Source organism: Ailuropoda melanoleuca, chromosome 2, assembly GCF_002007445.2.
Source record: "Ailuropoda melanoleuca isolate Jingjing chromosome 2, ASM200744v2, whole genome shotgun sequence".
Taxonomy (NCBI): Eukaryota; Metazoa; Chordata; class Mammalia; order Carnivora; family Ursidae; genus Ailuropoda; species Ailuropoda melanoleuca.
The window spans coordinates 113,162,114-113,188,068 of NC_048219.1; the positions used below are offsets into that span (position 1 = coordinate 113,162,114).

The following is a 25,955-nucleotide window of genomic DNA, read 5'->3' on the forward strand; positions in this document are numbered from 1 at the left end:
TCATAGGCTGAGCTGAGTGACCAAGATCCTTTCTGTTAATATTCTAAACCCCAAAGTGTGAAGCTCACCTAGTGGGCAGCTGTGCTAACATGGGTAAGAGAAACAGCTGGGGTGGGGATGGGATGGGGGCAGGGAGAGAGAAGGAATACCGGAACATGTACACAGAAGTGGGTGACCCATGAGACAGAAATCCCAGATGAAAGGAGCCCTGTAATCTTTGAGCAAGGAATTAGGCCCCCCAGAGTCCATCTTTATTTTTCATCCTTAGTTGCATAAACATGTAAGATTTTCCATATTGTTTCAGGAAATCTCTATACATTTGAGCTGGCTTCAGTGGGTTTCTACACTTAGAGGCTGAAGTGCCACAAGAAACCACTACATTGTTTAATGTTCTATTTTAAGATTTAGATAATTCTTGTTTGGAAGATATTGGACAATAAAAAACCATACCACTTTAGAAAATTTTTTATATTGAAATGTTAGCTCCAAATAAAACAATCAATGGGAGAAGATATTTGCAAATGATACATCTGATAAGGGGTTAATATCCAAAATATATAAAGAACTTATACACTCAACACCAAAAAGAAATAGTCTGATCAAGAAATGGACAGAGGACCTGGATAGACATTTTTCCAAAGAAGACATATAGATGGCCAACAAATACATGAAAAGATTCTCAAAATCACTAATTATCAGGGAAATGCAAATCAAAACCACAATGAAATATCACTTCACACCAGCTGGAAAGGTCAGTGAAAATGACAAGAAATAACAAATGTTGGAAAGACTATAGAGAAAAAGGAACCCTTGTTGATAGGAATGTAAATTGGTGCAACCACTGTGGAAACCAGCATGGAGTTTCCTCAAAAAATTAAAAATAAAAATGCCATATGATCCAGTAATTCCACTATTGGGTATTTATCCAAAGAAAATGAAAACACTAATTTGAAAAGATATATGCACCCCTATGTTTATTGCATCATTATTTACAATAGTGAAGATATGAAAGCAACATGAGTATATATATATATACACACACACACCTGGGCCATATAAAAAGAATGAGATCTTGTCACTTCTGACAATATGGATGGACCTAGAGGTATTATGGTAGGTGAAAGAAGTCAGAGAAAGACAAATACCATATGATTTCACTCATATGTGGAATCTAAAACAAAAACGAACAAACAAAAACAGATTCTCTAACACAGAGACAAATTGATGGCTGCAGGAGGGGAGGTAGATGGGAGGACGGGTAAAATAGATAAAAGGGATTAAGAGGTACAAAGTTCCACCTAGAAAATAAATAAATCATGGAGATACAGCAGAGGGAATATAATCAATATTATAATAATATATAGTAACAGGTGGTAATTATGATCATGGTGAGCATTCAGTAATGTATAGAATTGTGGAATCACTATGTTGCACACCTGAAACTAATAAAACATTGTATTAATTATAAATAAATAAATAAATAATAAAGCAATCATTTTATAATTTTCACATGTAATCCTCAAATAACTTCCACTTTGGCACTGGGCCACTTTAAAAAAGTATTCAAGAGGTGCCTGGGTGGCTCAGTTGGTTAAGCAGCTGCTTTCAGTTCAGGTCATGATCAGCAGAGAACCTGCTTCTCTCTCTCCCTCTGCCTGCTACTCTGCCTACTTGTACTCTCTTTCTATATCTCTGTCAAATTAATAAATAAAATGTTTTAAAAAATAAATTAATTACATTTAAAAATAAAAAAATTCAATCTTGCATAAGTAGAAAGTATCTGAAATCTTTTTTGCAGTCTCCCATAAAAAGACAAAGAAGGGTACTAGTAATAAACAGCAATTTTTAAAAATATATATCTTTTTTTTTTAAACTGCATATATTACTCAAGCCACAGATTTCCAAATGTTCTTCCCTAATCCAGCTGGCTAAACTCTCTCACAAACTCAAATACAGGCTACCTCAATCTGCACCTGACCCCAACGTTGCCTTGAACTAATCTTTTTTTAATGATTTTACCCAAACAATAAAAAAATAATAATAATAAATCTTAGTCTTTTAGGCTTTTCTTTCCATTTGTTTTCCATTTTCCACATTCTGAGAGCCAGGATGCAACTCAGGAATTAATAAACCTACCATTGTAAAAGAGGAGTGATTTAAAAAAAAAAAAAAAAGGAGAGATGGGTACCTGGGTGGCTCAATCAGTTAAGCATCTGACTCTTGATTTCAGTTCAGGTCATGATCTCAGGGTCCTGAGATCCAACCCAGCATCTGGCTCCACACTGGGCTTGGAGCCTGCTTAAGATCCTTTCTCTTCTTTTTCTTCTGCCCACCCCACCCTGACCCTGCTGGCACACAAACAATCTCGCTCTCCCTCTCTCTCCCAAAAAAAAAAAAAAAAAAAAAAAAAAAAAAAGGAGAGAGAGAGAAAGAGAAAGATTTGCACATTTTTATTTTTTTATTATTATTTTTCTCTTTGTCACATAGGTATTTCATCACTGTTTAACATAGATTGGGACACAGTGGGGGAGAAAAAACCAAAAACCTAATCATCTCTCTGGATTGTCAGTGCCTGAGGGTAGAGTATTGGCCCTATCAGCAAGAGTCTGGTCCAACTTGACTTGCTTATGATCCATCACTTCCTCTATTCTTCAAGAAGAGAACCACGTGGTTTCTGTTGATTCCTCATTCTTCCTATCCATGGCTCAACTGCAACAGCCAAACCTAACTGCCTGAAAAATAATAACACACTTGGCTTCATATTTTGACTGGCTGGCAGCCCTTATTCTCAGACCATAATTGGAACTCTTATAAACTCATCTTTATCTAAGACAAAATCTTTCAACATTGTTACCCTTGTTCATACAGTTCTCTGCTTAAAGTGCAATGCAGCATAACTTTCTATCCACTGATACAACCTCTTTTCTTCCTACCCAAACCATTCTGATCTCCCTTCTGAAACTCCTCCTCTATGATCACAAACGCCCCAATATTCTAAGACTATACTCTTAATGTTCTTTCCAATGTTTTATCTTTTCTGACGGAAACTTACCAGGTGCTGAGGTCATCTTTCCCAGCAGTCATTGAAAATGTGGGCTCCTAACAAGAACCTCAGGGGTAGATACAAAATCCATGCCCTCCCCTCTATTAATTCTAAATTATTATTTTTTTTAAAAAAANTTTCTGACGGAAACTTACCAGGTGCTGAGGTCATCTTTCCCAGCAGTCATTGAAAATGTGGGCTCCTAACAAGAACCTCAGGGGTAGATACAAAATCCATGCCCTCCCCTCTATTAATTCTAAATTATTATTTTTTAAAAAAAAATTATTTATTTGACAGAGAGAGAGACAGCCAGTGAGAGAGGGAACACAAGGAGGGGGAGTGGGAGAGGAAGAAGCAGGCTCCCAGCAGAGGAGCCTGAAACGGGTCTCAATCTCAGAATGCCAGGATCATGACCTGAGCCAAAGCCAGATGCTTAACAACCATGCCAACCAGGCGCCCCTAATTCTAGATTATTATTTTCCCCTTATCTTGTAACATCTCCTGCTTTTTTTTTCACTGTTCAAAATTTATTTGGTATTTTAGTTGGTATGACACTGAGATAGTTGGTTGCATTGTCTCTTTACTTTATATAGCAATGTACACTATATTCGGACATATATGGTACACAAAATAAGGTCCTTTAGAACAGTTATGCACAATACATGCAATACTGAATTTATACATTGGATCCCAGAATGTGACTGACTGAAGAAGATGGATGAGGCATGTTGGCTGTTGGGTGAAGGAACCAGAAGTTATAGAACACAGAGTAAATACACATCTGGTTTGCAGAGCACCTGCAGCATATGCAATGCTGGCAGTGGTGCCTCAGAGATGGTGGAGCTCATGTCCATTAACCAACTCGGGACTAGAGAGACAGATACCATCTGGCCTCAGGATACAGCTGCAGGGTTTGATGGACCATTCCTATTTAGAACTTTAGGAAACTGCTTCTTTCTTAGGCCATTTTAGTATTACTTGTGTAACAGATCAGATAATAAGGACAATATACACAACCTCCAACTAAAACCTGTTGTAGTCTAGACAGTGAAGTGGTTCATTAGAAAACTTTAAAACTGCAGCTCCTTTTGGATCCCCCAAAGCGTATCTGCACTCTTCTTCAAACAGGCCTCTTCCTCAGGAGTCAGAGTCACCTTCATGACATCTGAAATTTGATTCTGTTCCAAGATGCAAGGAACACTAAGGAAGACATCATCTTTTATTCCATAGAGACCCTTAATCATGGTGGAAATTGGATGCACCCACCTAAGATTCTTCATTATACTTTCTGCCAAATCTGCCACAGATGGTCCAATGGCCCAGGAAGTGTAGCCTTTCAGTTTGATCACCTCATAGGCACTGTCAACCACCTGTTTGTGGACCTGTTTCCACTGCTCCTTATCTGAATCAGTGCCTAAGTCAGGGTGCAGTTTCTTCAGAGACACACCAGCAACGTTCACTCCACTCCATACAGGCACACTACAGTCTCCATGGTCCCCAAGGACCCACCCATGACAGCTTAATGGGTCAACTCCCAGCCTTTCCCCCATTAGGTAATGGAACCGGGCTGAATCCAGATTGCAACCACTTCCAATAACACGTTTTTGGGAAAGCCACTTATCTTCCAAGCCACATAGGTCAAGATATCCACTGGATTGGAAACAACAAGCAACTTGCAGTTTGGGCTGTATTTTACGATATTAGGAATGATGGACTTAAAGATATTCACATTATGTTGGACCAAATTAAGACGATTTTCTCCCTCTTGTTGACGTGCCCCAGCTGTGATAATAACCAGCTTAGAGTTTGCTGTCACATTATAATCTTTGCCAGAGACAATTTTTGGTGTTCTAAGGAAAAGGCTGCCTTGCTGGAGATCCAGCATCTCTCCCTTCAGTTTGTCTTCCATGACATCAACAGGAGCAAGTTCATCTGCCAAGTCCTTCATTAAGATACTGATGGCACAAGTCATGCCAACAGCACCAACCCCAACAACTGTAATCTTATTCTGGGGGGTATGTTCTTCCTTAAGAAGATTCTGAATCAGCTGATCTTTCAGAGTTGCCATTTTGGACTTAGAACCAAAAGGAATCGGGAGTGCACGTCGGGAGGGCGGGCGTCAGCGGCACGAGAGGTTGGATCCGGACTTGGCGGCAGCACCTCCGACACCCATCTCCTGCTTTTTTGAGGGTCTAACCAATAGCACCCACCCTCAAAGAATCATCTGACAACCTTCTGATTTTTTTTATCTCATTATTTTTATTTAAGAGTCAGCACCTAGCTTTCTGCCTTTCTGACCACTCCAAACCAGGCAAGAATCTACAGGATAAATGGATCCACAACTTTCTCCCTTGCTTTCTTGACCTCCTCTCTGCATCTGACCTTTTCTTTTCAGTACACTTCAATCACCAATTTCCATTGTGATAAACAGTATATTGTTTGTCATCACCAGAAATTTCACCTCCACCAAAAGAGATACCAACCCCCCACCACACACACACACACAAGAGCGTCTTTTTTTCCACCTGCCAGTATGTTTTCTACCTGTATTGCACCAGTACTCTCACTGCAATAACTCTTAGAGTTCATTGAGACATTCTCCCCACTGACCCTCTCTGTTCTCTGCCCATCAGCCAACCTTCGAATTTTATTTCTCATTTTTTCCCCACTGTCCCCAGCCTTCTAATCACTCTATTCCACCCTATTCCACTCTCAGAGGATGATCTTTCCTCTTATTGGATAGAGACTTGAGAGCACATCAAAAAGCAGCTCTGTTTTCTTACAGCCCCAGCTAAAACCCATCTACATCTACATTAATTCTTCCCCATCCTCTTCTTTTGTAATGCAGAAGAAAGCACCCTCCCATCTTGTAGTCTGATACAAAGCGAACACATATAATCATCCCATCTCCTCTGAAACCTGTCTTCAATAATTCCCACTTCTTTCTGCATTTTTAACCTCTCCTTTTCTACTAATTCTTACCTTCAACATATGAATTTGTTCTACTATTTATCATCCTGAAACAAACCTTTTCTCTTAACCTCAAATCACTCTCCATTTCTAGCCCTTTCTCTCCACATTTCATTTGCATCCAGCTTTGTCCAAAAAATTGTTCATGCAAGCTGACTTTATTTTTCCCCTCAATCATCCTTTTACCACACTGATATATCCTTCAACCCCACCACTGCACCATTCCACTTTTTTTTTAACTTACAGAGATTGTCAATTACTTACATGTGGCTAAACCTTTCTCAGCTCTTTTTAATGACTTTTCTATAGCATCAGACCAAGTTAATCCCTTTCTCCCTCTTGATGATTTTTCTTTCTTTGAGCAATCTCTTGGTATTCTTCCTACCTGACTGTTTTTTCTTAGCTACCTTTTCCACCTCCTCTGTGTCATGCCCAGGATTCTAAAATTGGAGTTTCCCAGGTTCAGATAGAGAATCTCTAAGTTTTCTCATAGAAAAATCTTTAAAGTTTCCATGATTTTCATTAATATTACAATAACTCTTTAATATTCTAGCCTGTCTTCTGAGATTCTAACTCATAAATACAGTTGCTTTTTTGGTATTTGCATCGTAATTCTTTTAGGCATCTCAAATGTAACATATCCAGTAGTAAATTCTTGTTCTTTCTTACCAGATTTATCCCCTCATTTTTCTCCATTTTGGTGAATAGTGTCACTTTCTACCCAATGACTCATTCCAGAAACCAGGAATTTATCCTCCATAACTTCTATCTTATCTTCTACACCTAATTCATCACCACATCCTGCCACTTCTGGTTTCAAAATATATCTCAAATCGCATATTTATTTCCTTCTCTGCTTCTCTTTTCTAAACCAAGTCACCATCATCTCTTGCCTGGGGACTTATATTTCATCTCTGTTTCTTATTCCTTTTAAACACTCTCCTCATAGTCACCAAAGGGATCTTATTAAAATGAAAAGTGGACTATGTATTATAAAACCCTCTTACAGCTGCTAATAGCAGTCAGAACAAAACCTCATATTCCTAACATTACCAACAATGATGAGCATGACCTAGTCTCTGTCTCTCTCCAGCTTCATCTACTTGTATACCTCTCCACTTCTAATACCTTGGCCATCTAGTGCTATCCTTCTATACTTCAAATACTTTGGCCATGTTTCAGTTCCTTAAACAAGCCATGTCTTTTCTTCCATTCTGCACTTCACATATACTATCCCCCAGTCTGGAAAGTAATTTCTGCCATGGTATCTCAATCTTGGCTTTAGATTTCAACTTAAATGTCAATTCCTGTGGAAAACTTTGCCTGCCTTTCCAGTATTAGTTAGGTCTATCTGATATAATCTGATGTCGTTCTGTATTTTTAGCAATGCTCCTCTTTATTTTACTTGAATAAAGGATACAGACAGACACACACACACACACAGTATGTTTAAGATCCGTTTACTAAGTATACTATAACTCCAAGAGGACAAAGGACATATCTGCTTTATTCAGTATTTCATGCTCAAGACCTAGTCATGTGTCTGCCCATTCATTCATTTTCTTTTTTTCCCTTTTTCCTTCCTTCCTTCCTTCCTTCCTTCCTTCCTTCCTTCCTTCCTTCCCTCTTTCTTCCCTCCCACCCTCCCTCCCTTCTCTCCCCTTCTCTCCCCCTCATCCCCAACACACACTCGCAAAGGCTCTAGACTGACTTCCTCATATTGGATAATAAAATCTAAAACTCAGACTTGAAATTGAGTTAAAGGGGGGAAAATATGGATAAGTTCATTCTAGCTTAGGAAAATAAATAAATTTTCCACATTATCCAGCACAGCTCACTGGAATTCTACTTTGAACCCAAATCATTAGCCAATAATAATTATTGGTTTGCTTCAGTTTGATTACACTGCCCTTTTTGCATATAGCTCCCTTAGGAGAATTTGTAGGGATTAGTGATGGGTTCATGGTAAGATTTGGTTTTCCAGTGCCTGGCCAATTTTCATTTTTAATGGCATCTCTTCATCATTCCTTTCTACTTAAGTACAGATACCAGATTATAACAAAACTTGGCTGTATTCCTAAGAGGGTAAGACTGCCTATATGTAGTATCCAGCAAAAGTTTGCTTCTTTGTTTACTTTAAAGTAGGATATTTAATGTAATCAACAAGATTTTTTAAGACTATTGCCACCTATGAGTAGGATGGTTTGAAAGTACTAGGAGATTAGATAAGGAGATACTGGTTTTGTAGTTATGCATTAGTAAGGGGCTGAGGATGGAAAAGAGAAGAAAATTCAGAAATATTTGGGATCTTAGTCAATAGGACTTGATAATTTATTGGGGACAAGATGAATAGAGAATAGCATTCTAGTATAATAACTTTCATAAAATATATTTCTTGATATATTCTGACTTCAGATTTCTCTCAGAAATTCTAAGTCTACTGTCTCATAAGATCTCAAGGTATCATTCCATTTTATGAAGAATGGATTTTACAGTCTAGGCATATTAACTTCATGACCAAGGGCAATACTATCTTAGGAGTCCTTCAGGGGTCAGTTTGCAGGATGTCAATATTCAAAGGCTCATGCTCAATATACTTGATTCATGTGGAACAGTAAAATATTTTCAGTAATATATTAGATGTCAAAAAGTTGCTCTTTGAGATATGCAGAGATGTATAACCTAATTTCTGCACTTAAGGAAGTCCTATTGGTTTATGGAGGCATTTTTCTGAGCTGAAATAACACAGATGGCTGTCTCAGAAGTGACTAAGGTAAGTATCCATGAAGTTGTGGACTGCTGAACAAATCTGGCCCATTGCTATGCTAATTGCCAGTTAGTTGAACTGTCAATTTCTATTTTAAATTCTTACTAAATGGGGGGGGGGGGAACACCATGTAGAAAACTAAAACTTTACAGCACAGTTTTCTTGTGTATTATTTGTTGTTTATAATTGTGCACACATCTCAGTTTGCTGTTGGAATAGACTGTGCAATAATGTTGTAACGATGATAAAATCGTATGGTTATACAGACAAAATAACAGTGTAAAAAGATAGAGATTTCTTTGTTTTATGTTCATTTTCCTAGCTGTGAAGGGAAGATATACTTAGAAAAAAGTAAGGTAAAAGGTCTGTAAATCAATAACTTCTTCATAAGTGATATTACCCGAATTTCTTGGTTTAGTTTTAAGCAGAAATGTAGGATCAAGCTTAGGCTAACTGTAGTTAAGACTGCAGAAGCGAAATGAAGCTAGTGAAGGGAATCAACTGTCCTCACTGAGTTAGAAAAACAAGTATTTTTATAACAGTGAGATGCTCCTAGACCAGGGTTTCTTGACCAGGATGAGCTTCAGGGTTTCCATCAACAACCAGTTTTGTAGGGCTGTTCAAATTGGCAGGTATGCCAGTAAAAACTGTATTACCTGTAGTACTACAGGTGCACATTTTGTTTTTTTGGACAAGAGAATTAATACTTGAAAAGGTAAATACTCCCATTCTAAAATAGTTATTCTTAAGCTTTACTAGATACAGTAATCACCTGGGGAGCTTGCTGAAATCTCTAATTCCTATAATCACTGCAGTGCAAATTTGGGCAGTACCTTAAAAAAAAGTTAAATAGGCATTGGGCCTTTGATCCAGCAATCTCTATTCCCAAAATTTATCTTGAAGAGACATCTTCACAAATAAGAGGCAATGAAGGCACTAAGTTCTCACCATAACATTGTTAGTGATAGCAAAATATTGAAAATATGTCTGTATCTAGTTCTCCCTTCCCTTCCTTACCCATTCTTTCTTTTCAGAAATAATGATTCAGCATCTACTATGTTGAAGTTTCTGAGAATACAACAGGAAATTCTAAAGCTTGTAGCATGTGCCTCTGCAGGGAACAGGAAGCAAGATCATTGAAGAATAATGTACTTTACAATTTATAAACACTCATGAAAGGTTGGTAGAGTAGCTCTACTGATTGTTAATTGAGAGAAGCAGGTCTTCTAACAAGCTCTTGTTAGTGTCATAGCCAAAGAATTAAAAACAGTAAGCTATTCAATAATGGTAATCTTGTCCCAATCTTAGTAATTTCTTACATGGAGGCTAATTAGTTTTTCAGAGAACAGATTGTTTGAATCACACCTGTGTTAGAATTTTCTTAAGTTACTGTTTGCTGCTCAATCTCCATGTCTTTTTTCTTCTAATATCAGTGCCTATGATATTCAGCTTTACATGTTAATTTAACTAGATACAGTCTCCAGTGATTCAATTTAATGCTGACCTAGGTATTACCATGAAGATGTTTTGTGTATGTGATTAACATGTATAATCAGCTAACTTTAATAAAGGAGATTATCTTCCATAATCTGGGTGGGTTTATTCTATTCAGTTGAATAGTTTAAGAGCAGAACCAAAGTCTCCCTGAGGAAGAAGAAATGTCTCCTCTGGACACCACCATCAGCTTTGTCCAAAACTTTCAGCCTGCCCTTTCTGACTGCCTGCCCTAAGCATTTTCATCTAATTAGCTAGCTCCCACAACCACATATCAATCTTTACAAGAAATCTATACATATTTATGAATCCTGCTGGTTCTATTTCTCTGGTGGAACTCTGACTGATACAGTGCCCAAAAATTATTTAGAAGAACACTTCTCCATTTACTAAGAATGTAAAACAGATATTTGACAGTTCAGATAACTTATAACTAGCATAATAATGAATCAGATTTGTTTAGCAAGCCAAATAGAGAAAGCACAGGTCCTGGGGAGTTATTTTGAAGCCCTAAATCCAGCCATGCTAACATCAGCACTGCTCGTTTTATTTAGTGATCTGAGCCATTGAATTTCTCTTTTTGCTTAAACTGATTTGAACAGAGTTTTCTACCATTTGCAACTGGAAAATTCTTATGTGATAAATATCCATGGTTAAGATAAATGGTAACTGGAACACCTATCATTACTACAGAAAGAGAAATAGAAGCCAAATGTTCTACTGACAAACGCTGCTTATGAAAATCAACAATTTAAAAGACAAATATGAAGTATTAGAAGATAGTTTTATTTGTCCTGAAAAGTTATCTGAGTAATCAATTATTTGATCAATATGTCAGAAAATTTAGAAGTCTAAAAATACAATATCTATAATTTCCTTAATAAATGCTTCCAGGCTTTACTTTGTTTTGCCACAGGAAACAGCAAAAATAGAAGAACAAAGTTCATATTCCATTATGAAGAAAAGCCATGACCATTAGAAATGAATAGAATTTCCATCTGCCAGTCAACCTGTTTCAAATGTGTGTGTGTGTGTATTTAGTTATATATATATATATAATATATATATATATATATATATTATGCATTTTTAATTATTCACTATAATGGGTTTTTACCTATTTTGAATTAAATTGTGAGGCAAAAGTGTTTCTAAATACTTAAAAAGGAAAGATGAAAATTGTGCAGGTGAATGAAAACAAGGTAGTGACTTGCTGGGCTAAGGCTTCATGGCCTAATGCCCAATTGGCTGGTGACCAGGATATCATTATATTATCCACTATAAACCTAATGAGCAGTCTCTGACATTAATATTCTTCGTAAAATACAGAATGCACAGTTAGGAAATTCAGTTTGGAGTATCTGTCAGTTCATCATCTATTTTTTTTGTTTGTTTGTTGTTTGTTTTCCAGGAAGAGGCTCTTCCCTCACAGGATTTAGCTCCTGCAGTACATTGTCCCTTATATTGCTGTCCCCTTTCCCTAGATTATGAGACTCGCAGTGAACACCTAGTCATGGGGCAGCCAATAAATTGGTTGCAATGGGTTAATCAGGTTCTCAGACTTAGATTTTTCAAATTATGACACAGAAACCTCTTAGTGACTTTTGGCTTGAATAGACATATAAAGTCAAGGCATTGGTTAGCTATGTTGAGGCATGTAGGAGTGCAACAGAAAAAGCCTGTCAGGAGAGAGGAAGACAGATAGAAATAGAGATGACAGAGATAAAGATGAGATAGAGACAGAAAGGGGTGGAAAGAAAAAGAGAGGAGGAAGAGTTGGAGAGGAAAGGAGGGAAAGGAAGGGAGGGGAACGGAAGAGAAACATAAAGCAACCATAAAGAAAGAAGTATTCTCTCTTTGTTCATATATGACCTTAAATTTCTCACATGGACTGTGTTAAGGCTGCTTTTAATTTATTATGTTAAGTGGTGGGTCTGCTAACCAGAATTTAGGAATGATAATGATTTACTTCAAGTGATGTTATCAATAAAAAAGTAAATGTACCAAATGAAAATGAATATGAGCTAATACTGACCCTTGCACTATCATGGTGAAATTATCTTTTCTCCACTTGGATTATAATAGAGACCTAGAGAGATAAATTCCTTTGCCTAGGATCATACAAAAAAAGTAATTAGAGGGTTTGGTTTAAAACTTCATTCATGGAAATGTGCTGTGCTCAATTTCCTCCCAATATTTCCCTATTCTCCCATATAGTGTTATATGCTTATAAAACCACACATTCTTATAGTTCTAATTATAATGAATTTTAACTATCATTTATAAATATCAAAACAGGATTCAGATTTCCAACCTTGTTTTTTTAATTAGAAAGTAACGGTTTTGAAAAAGGAGTCAGTTGTCTCTATAGTATATAAAATATTTTCTGTGTCTGATAAACAAATGATAATGATAACAACACTGTACTTTTGAGGGTTTTTTCTGCAGTATTTGGACCATTGAAATAACTGTAGGTGGAGTTCAAATGTGTTGAGGGATTGCTCAAGGCTAATTGATGTGAGTGCATTATTCATCACTTTTTCTATGTATGTTAATGGAGATGATAGCATTCATATGTCAAGAGCTTCAAAATTGTAAAATAAAAGTGAGCACAACAGACCGAAGCTTCTTAATGTACTATATAGACCATGTAAATAATGATGGTCTAAAAATTTATGGTCTGAAAACCTATAATCCAAGTTTATTCCCCTTCCTTCCTCCCTTCCTTCCTTTCTTTCTTCCTTCCTCTTTTAGTTATGAACAGCTTTTTGAAGATAGATTTCCTCATTTCAGTTAGAACCTACATCAGTATGCACAGAAATGTTCATTTGAGTATAATCATTAAAGTTAAAATTGGTTAAAGTTAGAACAGTGAATCCAGGTAAATTAATTTTATGAAGAATTTGTAAAACTCTGTGAAATGTGATCGCACTTAACATAAGGTATACTACTTAAATTGTTTGGAATCCATCATTAGATTGTAAGCTATTTGAAAGCAAGACCAATAATCTTTATGGAATAATCATAAGACCAGTTAGATACAAATCACTTCAAATTTTTTAGGTACCCATCCAATATCATTAAGTCTGTATTTTCATTCCAAAAACCCAACCAACGTTTGTTAAGTGCCAAAAGCAAACAGTTTGACAGAAACAGATTACTTCAATATACCCTAAATGCTAAACAAAACTCACCCTTTTGGAATCATGGTCAGCTCACATTCAGGATATAAAATTCTATTAGAAAGTAAAAGGATTGGGTACACAATAGAGGAGATCAAGTCAACAATAGAGGAGATGAGATCAGGAATTGGAAGATTGCAGGTTTATCTTTCCTTCCTAGACATTTGTCTTCATGCCTTCTTGACCTGTTGAGGTTGCGCTTTGGTCTTTGCTCTTAAAGTTCAAACTCTACTATCTGGTGTTTCTACCCTTGGCTAGTTAAAATCTTCCCGATTTTGTTTTTTAGTGCTGCTTTTGTTCTTTCCAGATTCTTAATTGCATATATTTGATTCCAGCCTTGTGACCTGCCTCTAGCTCTTATCATTATTTTTGTTTTATAACATGATTGTCCTGTCCTAAAAGTAAATGGTATGCTAATTCTGACTGCTTTGATGTTGCAATCCAGAACAATCCTTTGGACAATGGTGATAAAATATACAGAAGTAGTACAAACTTTAGAGGCAATTACTCATTTATACTTTCATTCAACACATATTTATTGCACATCAATTTTGTCAGACACTGTCAAGCTTCTGTTATTTTCAGGCTTGATATCAGATGATACATACAAAGACACAGATTAACCTGAGTTTCAATTTCATCTTTGATTGCAAGTACCTATTTGATTCTCAGCAAGTGGACTTAATTTCTAAGCCCCAACTTCATCTTCATCAGTAAAGTTAGGAAAATAATGCTCAAGGATGCATTTCTCTGAGTCAGATGAAATGAGATGGTGATTATGTCAAAGATACTCAACATGGATATGTTCCCCCCCTTCCTGTGTTCCATACTTCTGATTTCATATATGTTCTATTTCTGTCTAGCTGAGAGTTTGGGGATGGTGATTGGAAATAGAGGGAATTTTATACACAGAGTTCCAAGTCATAAATATCTGTTTGCTGGAAGAATAAGTGCTTCCCAAAAGGACTCTGATTTTGGCAGGGCCAAGAGTGGTGTAAGATGTACTTGGTGAACCTCACTCTCATACTAAATAAGCTAATGAACTCCATATCGATTGAAAATCTTGGGCTACAGAAGAAAATGTGAGATGCTGCTAAGAGGCACAGTACGACTTCAGTGGAACAAATGCTTGCTGAGCTCTCCTAATGTACCAGATGAAAGGTACTGGTGATAAGAGTTGAAGAAGAGCCATCCCTCTGCCCTCAAGGTTCTCATATTCTCTCACAGCTTCTCTAGAAACTAGCCATAAATTGGATATCTTGAGAGCTCTTTGAGAAAATACAAATGCCTTTTTTTTTTAAATAAAAGGCCACTGATAGGTATAATGCAGTTAAAATATTCATAAAGACTTTTGTAAAGTGCTACATTTAAAATTACTTATCTACTCTGTCTGAATAAAAACTTGATTTAGTAATTACAAAGGAAAATAAAAAGATAAATGAACATTTCTCTGAATGAAATGCATACAAAAAAATTTCTATAGATCCATTTCATGACAATTCTTATTTTATATGTGGTATAAATACTTGGAAAAACAGCATGCGAAAATGTCCAACTTAGCAAATCATACTAGCTTTTACAAAAAAAGAGTAATGAAATGCCAAGTCAATGTATATAAACTATAGGGAAATCTCCGGAGGCTATAGAGTGGCAGAAAAGTAGCATGAGGATCAAATGAGCAAGCTTAAGGTAATGCATTAGATAAAAGTATTCAGCATCATTTGGATAGAGAGGTGGGCCATGCTCTTATTACTTTTTCAATTGGTCCACACAGGTGAACTCATCTTACTGTCTTTATTCCAAATGGTTTGTTGAGACTGCTATCAGAATAGATATTTTCTGAGGATATTACCCCGATGTGCTACAGTGGCCAAAATAGGCAGGCGTAATCAAGAGGAGTATTAGAAACAAAATGGAAAATACTCTCCTACCCACCTAACTCTTATCATAGAGGATTTTAAGTGGAATTTTGTGTTAGTTCTAGCTGCAGTGCTTTTGGAAACCTCTAACAAACCTCAGTGAAGACTTTTACATAATCCATGATCAGATGTGGTGATAGTGGGTAAAGGAGAGGTAGTATAGGGATAGGCATGTGAGTCATCTGCATAGAAATGGGATAAAATATAGGTCAGTGATGGATATTAAGGAGGGCACATATTGCACGGAGCACTGGGTGTTGTAGACAATGAATCATGGAACACTACATCAAAAACTAATGATGTACTGTATGGTGACTAACATAACATAATAAAAAATTTAAAAAAAAAAAGAAATGGGATAAAATGATTGCATTTCTGATAGTAAAGACAAAGGTTGAAAACATCTCTGAACAAAACCTGTAAAAACACTGACTTTTAAAAGGCTCTGCCAGTCACAGTTCATTGTGACTCTCTTCCCATACTTCTTGCAATAAGGAGTGGGCCAAAATGTCCACACTTTATTTTATGTTATGTGATCTCACTCCAATCCTCCCCAACCACCACACTCAATCATAGGTACCAATCAGGGATCAGAATTTGAACCAAGTGTAACCAATATGTCTTATGCAAAAACTAATTACCCAAATTAATCAAGATTTCTTCTTTCAAGATTTCAAACTAGTACCTCGGAATGTGACTATATTTAGAGATAGGATCTTTAAAGAGGTAATGAAGTAAAAAGGAGACAACCAGGGTGAGCCTCAATCCAATCTGACTGGTGTCCTTATAGAAAGATGAAATTTGGACATTTATACATATTATTATATTATATATGCATATGCAATATGTTAATATATATTTATGTATGATCAAATAAATGACACACAAATAAAAGTTTACATCTATATTAATTGTCTTGAGAACCAAAGAAAAGCACAACTAGAAAAAAGTCTGTGCAAATAGGAAACAGGTCAAATGAGGATTACTACACTGCCCAGTGGCACAGAAAGGACCCAACAGTGAACAGCCCCTTTGTTTCAATGCACCTCTATGCACAGACACCCTCAGTGGCCAATCAATGGGAGTTCCTTCAATTAACCTTAGGGTGTATCAAAAGCATCAGTCATCAGAAGACTGCTTATTGCTCTGCACACCAATGGTTCCATTGCTGCCAATGATACATAAATGTGTGAAAATGAGAAGGGACTTATTGTAACTAGTGAAGTAGTCGAGAGAAATTAGTTCTTGCAGAAAATACACAACCACTTATATACCACTGATATAGGCTTGTGGTGGCAGAAATGTAGATTCAACAAACTGAATTTCAGAAATACAGAATATATAGTAGAGTAAATAACCAGAAAATTCCCTCTAAACTTTCAGTTCTTCTAAATAAAGTAGACTGAAGGGGCACCTGGGTGGCTAAGTCCATTAAGCGGACAACTCCTGAGTTTGGCTCAGGTCATGACATCAGGATCCTGGGATCCAGCCCCACATCTGGCTCCGTGATCAGCAGGGTGTCTGCTTGAGGATTCTCTCTCTCTCTCCCTCACCCTCTCCCCACTCGCTCTTGTGTGATCTCTCTCTCTCTAATAAATAAATCTTTTTAAAAAATAAATAAGTGATAAATATAGTAGACCAAAGTCTATTCATTAAAAAATATTTATATCATGCATTATGCTGGCACCCAGGACATACAGAAAATAGTATAATGTCCGTTACTTCTGATTTATGGTCATTCTGTTGTTCCCTCTCTTCCCATCCCTCAATCTTCCTTTTAGACACCAAAATAAAGTAAGGAAAGGACAACTTGGCCATTTTACAAGACTTTCTATAAAAAGAGAAAATCTCTCTATTTAGGTTAGAATTCTGAAAGTGCATGTATTCTGCCTACATAATCCTGAATTTTGGTATCTTACTGTAAAATTTATAAACATTTTTATCCAGATTGAGGCGTATTCAACTGTGTGATGTTCATTCAGTCACCAGATATTCCTTTAGTGCATACTAGGGGACAGTGATGTACAATAAACCAGAGCTAGACAGATAAGAAGACACAGTTTCTTCCAGTCAGGATCTCAGAGAGCAGCAGGAATCATTTATGCAAAAAAAAACAATTAGCATTCGATATGGATATGATTCTAAAGTGGTGGGAATGCCTAAGTCTGCCAGGAGGAATTAAGGAAAACTTTCAAGTGTATAGTTTGAGTGGAGACCTGAAGGAAGAGTGAGAGGTTGCCAGGTTGATTTAAGATGAACTAGAGGTGGGTGCAAAGCCCAGAAAATGATTAAGCACGTACAACTTCAGACATCAAAATGTTTAGAGAATTACTATCATAGATGAGCTACCAGAGATGTTCTCTTCACACACTTTATTTTTTAATCCTTGCAACAAGCTTTTGATGTTAGGCATTATTATTAAGGAAACTGAACTTCAAAAAAATTAAATAATTTGCCCAAAATTACATAATATGAAAGAGAGGTAGGCTTAAACCCTAGTTTTCTGATACTAAAGCCACTTACCCTTTTAGTTCAACAAATTACCCTCATGTGGAAGAAGGGGCAGGAAGGCATTTTCTTATCACATGCTTAATCTACATAGTGGGGAATTTGGCTTTGGGTAGACTGTTAGAAATGTATTAGGTCCATGAAAACAGATATCTTTATGTAATCCAGTATAAAGGACTGAAGGGGCTCTTCTTATTTCCACGGAGAAGTTTTTTGAACCCTTGGAAATCCTAAAGGATAACATAAATTTTAAGGAAAATGTGTTGTTCTCATGCCACCTTTTAAGTTCTGCTTCAAAATGAGGACTTGAGACCTGGAAATTACTAGAGAAACACCTGAAACATAGCTGATAAAAACTTTTCACATCCATTAATGGCCACAGGCAGCTTTTTATTATGTGGGGTGAGAAGGACTTACATTTCCTTTACAAGGTCATAGCCAGGAGATGACTAATGTCATTTTGCCTTTGTCAGTAGGCACAGTTATTGAGTGCCTACTCTTCGGAGGGCACTATAACAGGCATTGCTGGGAACTGCAAGGTAAATAGAAGACATGGTCTCTGCCCTTGTTTCAAGGAGCTGTCAGAAAGAGAAAACAGCACTAGGGTGCTCCAAATGGGAAAATAAACGTATTGGTCCTTTCAAATCAGTGTCAAAATGGCTAGGGATATCATGCTTTGCCTTTGCAACTTACGCTAGAAGACAATACCCAAGGGCCTTAGCCAGCTTGATTCATAGCCCTCTGGGACAACATAAAAGGGATTTGTCTAGCTCTTAAAGAAAAAAAAAACAAAAAACAAAAACAAAAAACCCAAAAAGTCATGCATGTTATATCTTTAACAGTCTTATAAAGCTTTTTTCCTGACTTTTATAGACAGTCTTAGAGAAAATGGAGTACCATAAAAGACTTCTAACACTTTAAGTGACTACCTGGCAATATTCACTCAACATCTGGATATCCTTAGAATGTTATGCAGTCATGTATAGCCTAAAATCCATTACAGTTTGAACGGAAGGCTAATAGCAGCAACAGTATTCACAGCAACCCTTCAGGCACAGTGGGCTGTTGTTTCTGGAGGCTAAATGCTGAGTATTGTTTTCTGTAATTTGAAACTATCTGAATGTCTTTCTCAGTGTGTGAGTCTCCCTCATTTCACTCCCAAATTCTGTTCCTTTCATACCTGGCTAAAATTAGTGGAATTGTTAGAACCAATTCTAAATACCTCAATCCCAAAACTTAGCGAATATATTCCTTTGTAATCTAGTTCACTGTCTGAAAATAATTAAACACATAACAATGAAAACCTAATAGGCTATTTTACATTGTATTTGAAGAAAAGTAATACAAAGCTGTTCATGTAAATCATCCCAAATCTAGAAAATGAAAGCATGAGATTCTATTTGATGGGAAACTTACAGGCTTCCCTTCCTCCAAGTATTGTATTAGTTTCATGTGCTGAGTTGTGTACAAGGTTAGCATCTTTGCAATGTATTCTTGGTATGTGTATCTTATCTTGGGTTTCCTCAGGAGCAAACCCAGACATGAAGTTTAGGAGTTAAAGGAAAACCCCAGTAGAAGAGTAGGGAAATGAAACAAGGAAAGGAAAACAGAAGTGTGTGCCATGAAGCCAGCTCCCACTGTGGGCGAGTGGAGTTTAGTTACACTGGACAAACTATGGGAACTGGGGTAAAACCCCACCTCAGTTATCTCAGTGTTATCTCAGTCAAAGGGCAAGGGATGTGTATCTAGTGCCTCCCCACCCCAGGTGAGGAGAGCTCTTAGAGTTAACTCTCTGCCATGTATGTCCTATCATAGGGCAGCAAAGGAGTCACAGCTGTGAAAGAAAGCCCTCCAGCCAAGAAGTGAGGGTGTTGGCAGTTGAATGCTGGGCCACTGTTCACTGAAGTCAGAAGAGTAAAGGGACATATGTGGGACCCCCTACAGTGTCTGCAATAATATGACAGTAAAAAGAGATTAAATTCTTGTAATTGGGATATCCTAAGGAATAATTCACGACAAGAATACAAATTAAGTGCCAAACAAATCAATTGGTAGTGCCCTCCCTAGTGCTGGAGCTTTATGTAAAGAAGGTCTCTAAGCCCTTATACCAGGTCAACAGAACACACCCGATTGGAAATTTTGGTCATGAGCCCCACAGGGATTAGTGGCCATGCATTTGCTGTGTATGTTTCATTCCTTGTTTAGAAAATATCTCAATCCTTATTTATCAAAAAGAATAATCCATCGGCTTAGTGTTGATAGAAAAAAATAGTGAAAACAGAAGCAAGAAAATTGCTACATCTAGCTAAAAAATCTGTAAATACTGGCTAAAACACACAAATCTGAACAAATTAGTAAATTTCTACCCTTTCTTATTTTGAGAAATTTAGTCCATAAACAAATAAAAGTTTGTGAATATATAAATTTGAATTAATTATAAAACCTATAGGCAGAGAGCTTTTCATTGCTCTAAACTGCATTTATTTAGTATCACCAACTAGGTAGAATTGTGACAAATGCTAGATCTTTAAAAATCTTCACTAGGGAAACATCAAAAGGTCCTTCCCTAAAGGTTTCAATATTCTATATTCTTTTATGTTGATTTTAAAAATGTGATGAATCCTGGCAAAAAGTAGATTCAAATCCAGTTTCTGTTTTATTCCAGGTTAGAAAATACAGGCAAAGTGGTATACCTCCATGAGAAATAACTTAATCCACTCTAGTGAAATTAATACTTTACTAAAGAACTAAATAAAATATTTGGAGGCCATCTCCAATCACTTTTTAAAAAAGTTGATTCAATTTGAATGTGTACCTTAGGTTGGGGGAGGAGTTAGACTTAATTATTCATCTTGTCATAGTAAATACTAGACATGTGAACAACTTGGCCTGTGCTGATGAACAAAGAGACTGGACTGAAAATATGGAATATGAAAAGCAAGAAAAAATGATGGAAGATTGCATATCTAGTTCCTTTGTTGTATTTCCAGCTTCTGATAATGTTAATTTTTAGGGGAAAAGAAAAAAAAAAGTTAAACAATTTTGTTTGGAGGATAGTAGATAAGCTAGAGCTGCTGGGTAAGTGAGGTTTAGTCAATAATCATTTTCTCAAGAATTAAGAATCTCAATTTGTTTGTGTCTCCTACTTAATTAAGGTAGAATAGAAGGGTATGAAATAAGCTCAGATAAACACAGAGAGGGAGAATGATGAGAGCTAGATAATATAGAATCTGTAGGCCACTTGAAGAGCTTTGGCTTTTTCTCTGAATACAATGGAAAGCTACCAGAAGGCTCTTAGCAGAGAGGTGTCACCTAAACATAAGTGATCTGCTTATGTTTAAAAATGACCACTCTGAGATGCCTGGGTGGCTCAGTCAGTTAAGGTCTGACTCCGGCTCTGGTCATGACCCTGGGGTCCTGGGAGGGAGCCCCACATCAGGCTCCCTGCTCCGTGGAAAGCTTGCTTCTCCCTCTGCCTGCCACTCCCCCTGTTTGTGCTCTCTCTCTTTCTGTGTAATAAATAAATAAAATCTTTAAAAAATAAATAATAAATAAAAATGTCCATTCCGACTATGGTAATGAGAAAACCAGGGTAAGGGTGGGGCTTAGGAGATAAATTTAAAAGAGGTTTTTCTTGATGATGTAGGCAATCAGACAATGATGGCTTCAACCAAAGAGTTATAGGTGGTGTGGAAAGAAATTAAGATTCTTAATATTTTGAAGTACCTGCTGAGATAATATGTTGTTTTATTAGATTCAGGGTATGAGAGGAAGAGAGAAATCAACAATTTTGACTCAAACATCATGACAAATTGAATTACTCTATTTGAGCAGGGGAGTTCAAATTTGGATTCATTAAATTTGTTACACCTGTCAGATACTCAAGAGAAAATGCTGTCTAGGTAGTTAGATATATAAGCCTGAAGTTTAAGAAAGGTCCAGGCAAAAGAGACATTTTGGGAGTAATTAGCTTATAAGTGTTATTTAAAGCCAATGACTGGACGGGTTCACCTAAGGAATAAGTATAGGTAGAGAAGAGTGAATAAAGCATGGGCCTGAGGCATTGCAAGGCTTGTCATTCAGGAATATAAAAACACAGAAGGCTGTGAAGATGTAGCCAGCGAGGCAGAAGCCAAACCAGGACCAAGTAAGGTTTCTGAAGTCAAAGAAAGAAAATGTTTCAAGGAGGAGTGAGAGTAATCGACTGTGACCAATGTTGATGAGAGTTCAAGTAAAATGTGAAATGAAAATTGATCTTTTCATTTAGTCATATTCAGCTGATTGTTGACCTTGATAAGAGTGGTTTCCATGAAGAAGTAAGGGAGAAATCATGACCGAAGTGGTTTAAGAAAGAACTGGATGAGAGGAATTGATATTGAGTAGACACAACTCTCGCAATGAGTTTTTCTCTGAAGCAAAGGAGAAAAGAGTAACTAGAATCAAGATCCTTTTTGGGGTGGGGAGTAACACATTAGGAAAAATTAGGCTGCTAGTAACCTATGGGGATGATAGATAAAAGAATAAACACAAAGCAATATAAGGAGGGAATAATGTTTTCAAGGAGCCAAGAGAGTGAACCAGTGAAGAAGGAAAGAAGCTGGCTTTTCAACAGGAGCATACAGCGATCTCAAAGTAACAAGAAAAAAGCAGAGTAATTTAGATATAACAGAGGTGGCTGATGGGAAGTAGTTGCATATGGAAGTTTTCTTCTGCTGCACATATTTTCTCAGGAAATTAAGAGGAAAAGTCACTCAGAGGAGAATACAAATTGGGGAGGAGGTGGAAGATTGAAAAGGGAAGGGACCATGTGAAATGATTAGTGGAAGAAAATATGTAATGAAATTTTGGGGCTATAGTATAATCTACTCAGACAATAAGGTTTAGGAATTAAAAATGAGAATAATGAACATTATTGTTATTTGTGTTTTGTTTGCTGTTTTTTGTTTGTTTGTTTGTGTGCTATTTGCTGCTTCTGTCTATAATTAACTGCCTGGGTGCAAGGGTAGAGATGTGGAGAGTTGAATTTAATCACGTTTGTTATCTTGCCAAGAGAACAGAATGAATGAAGAGATAGACAAGAGAACTGAGGGTACAGGTAAGATAGATTAATTTGTGACTGAAAAAAAATCAATTTATTATTAATATTTGAAAAGTTTCATTGGGATGTCTTTTTCAGAGCAAATCACATAGAGAGCGAGAATTGAATTTAAAATACCCTCAAGGTGGGGGGACATGGAGATGTCACCAGCTAGACCCCAAGACTGGGCCTTTACTGCCCACCTGCTTGTACTCCCTAACTTTTGTCTTGGCAAAGGAAACCCAAAACTATCCTCCAGGAGATGGTGACTTCCCTGGCAAGACCTCCTGCTGGCCCAGACTTTTCAGACCTTTTGAACTAAACCCAACTTGTGCCTGCACAGATGGACCATGGAGTGACGTCTGGAATGACCTACAATTACCTTTACCTCTTTAGAATACTAAAATCTCCACTCAAAGAGGAGCCTCAGCTTCATTTACATAACATAGAATGTATATTTAGGCTTTTTTTTTTTTAAAGGGAGTGTGTGACCTTCTGCTTGCTTCTATATTCCATGACAAAGTTTCCCTGTCTAAATATTCATCCTAACCCTAAACAAAAAGAACCCACCCATTCACCCTGTCTTGGGAGGTCACAGCTTTGGAAGCCATTCCCTGTGATCTCCTCATCTGCTGCAAAGTTTTCTCTGTGAGACAACTAAGCTTGGTGCAGTTTCTGACTCACCAAGGAGCGAACTCATGTTGGTTAGATTACAAAGAGAGGGCATTAAAATACGTTATAAAGTTTCAAAATAATTACACACATTTTGGTATCCGTGGGCTAGGTTCAAAGACTTATAAGTACTAAATATGATCATATAAACACATTTTAAATTGTCATCATGTTTACTATAAAAATCTAAAATAATAAGTAGTATTAAATATTAAAAAATACTATATTTAACTATTTTAACCTTAACCTTAATTTTAAAACAGAATTATCTCACCCAAGCCTTTTAACTATAATATTATATCTAAAAGCTATGCTTATGGGACAAAATGTCTTAAATCACCTAACTTTAGTGTTTAAAGAGATCTTAGAGACCAACTGCATTCTCCTCTGACTTCCAGATTTTGGGGATGAAGTAGGACACAAATGAAGTCATATGGCATAATTAAAGCTATATAGGCAGACCAGAGATGAGACTTTATGTATGAGTTGCTCATCTGTGTTCGTAACAACAAATAACTAAAACCATTAAGCCTTTCCAACTGACCTTTTTTGGTTAACATTCTCCCTGAAGGTGTGAAATTGCTAGATTACACATCACACCCATCTCACTGTTGTTCTGGGCTATGCTGAGAAAGATATTATCATAGGGCCAGTGTCTCCCTATATGCAGTGATTGTCTAGGAACTCAGGCAAGGATCCTAAATTCAAAAGGATAGAGGCACACTCCAAGGACTAAGGTGTGCTCAGCTTCTAGAGATTCAATGACATTATACACAACTGCAAAATAGCTATAGTAAAGAATCACTGGCAACCACTATAAGGAAGAGAGGCAGTCCTTTGAAGAAAAGTTTTGAGCAGATAACGAGGGGGTAATCTGTAAGAGCTGAAGTATGTTAAAATCAGTCCCAAAGGTAAGGGCCGGTAAGTGCTCACTAGAGAAACAATTTTGGCTACTAAAAAACAAGCCTTTGCCCATGGTACTAACCAAAATGAAGTTTATAAAGAAATTAATGTCATATTTGAAAATGATAGCTAAAATACGTAACATAGACTAAGTTCTGTTAAGATTATAATTTTTTTCCCCTAATGAGACCTTGAGGAATTCTTCCTGTGGTATACTTTCACTAGGGTTTTTCTACTTCTTTCTTATTCACTTCTCATCTTGACCAGATTTAGTTCTATTTTTTTTAAAGGTATTATTTATTTGACAGAGACAGCCAGCGAGAAAGGGAACACAAGCAGGGGGAGTGGGAGAGGAAGAATCAGGCTCCTAGCAGAAGAGCCTGATGTGGGGCTTGATCCCATAACGCCAGGATCACACCCTGAGCCGAAGGCAGACGCTTAACGGCTGTGCCACCCAGGCGCCCCTAGTTCTATTTTATTTTAATTCTTAACCCAAACTATCTCTCTATATCTTAATTGCGTTTTAGTACAGTTAAGAAGTGTCTTTGACAGACTTTCAAGTAGCAACAAGACCATCTATTCTCGGCATAAGTGTGACTTGCCTATACCATCCAGCTGCCCTTTGATCTTACAGTTTCAGCAGGTGTCCCCTTCCTGGCTCCCTCCCCATCTCATGTTCACTGCTCACAAAAAGCCTGAAAATTCATTAGAACACTCTTCCGAGATTAAGGAGGACCATTTGGTCAAGAAGAGATATGAAGCAGTTGTGCCCTGCTACATTCTTCAAGTCACTCTATTACTGTCTTCTCATTTCTTCATGATTTACTTTCAGGTATTAGTAATTTATTTGCTGAGCTTTTTCTGTGCCATTTAAAGCTGAGGGTTTAATTTAGACTTGGACCTTGAAGAATAAACATCGCTTTCCTATTACACTTGCCCATATCAAATATGCTCCAATTTGTTTGGATAGTAGTTATTAAACCTCTTCCAAAAACAAAGGCATTCCAACCAGCAAAGAATTTCTAGAAAGAATCCCCATACAAAACAAGGTGTGCTACATTTTTTTCCCAAAACCCTCCTTATTGAAAGTCTTCAAAATTGAGTTTAGCTATATAATCAAGTAACATTTTAAATGTACGAAACCTAGATTTTGTTTTTGAAAACAAACATTTCAGTCCATGTTGATGTCTATTCTGAGTTAAGTGATTCTCATGTATACTTTGTCTTGTGAGATGAGGCCTGTAGAAAGAAATGCACTTCCAGAGGCCTTTGGATAGCGTGTAGGAAATAACAAACAGTTCACATGAATTGAGAAATTAAAGTTGACCTTTAACTGAGAACAGGCCTGCAGAAGTCCTCCTTAAATACACATTCCTGGGAGGGGCAAGCCATTGCTCACTGGTCAATTCTTGAGCATAGG

General features: G+C 36.9%; 2 protein-coding genes across 2 annotated transcripts in view; both read right to left on the bottom strand.

The window, feature by feature from the left end:
• LRP1B (LDL receptor related protein 1B) overlaps nucleotides 1-25,955 on the bottom strand; it is a 1,837,899-nt gene that overhangs the window by 778,291 nt on the left and 1,033,653 nt on the right. The window lies entirely within an intron of this gene.
• On the bottom strand, nucleotides 4,059-5,204 carry LOC100467981 (L-lactate dehydrogenase A chain-like). The gene is given in 2 exon segments (XM_034654505.1): nucleotides 4,059-4,646; nucleotides 4,649-5,204. Coding segments are annotated over 2 exon segments (996 nt in total). The 5' UTR covers nucleotides 5,112-5,204; the 3' UTR covers nucleotides 4,059-4,113.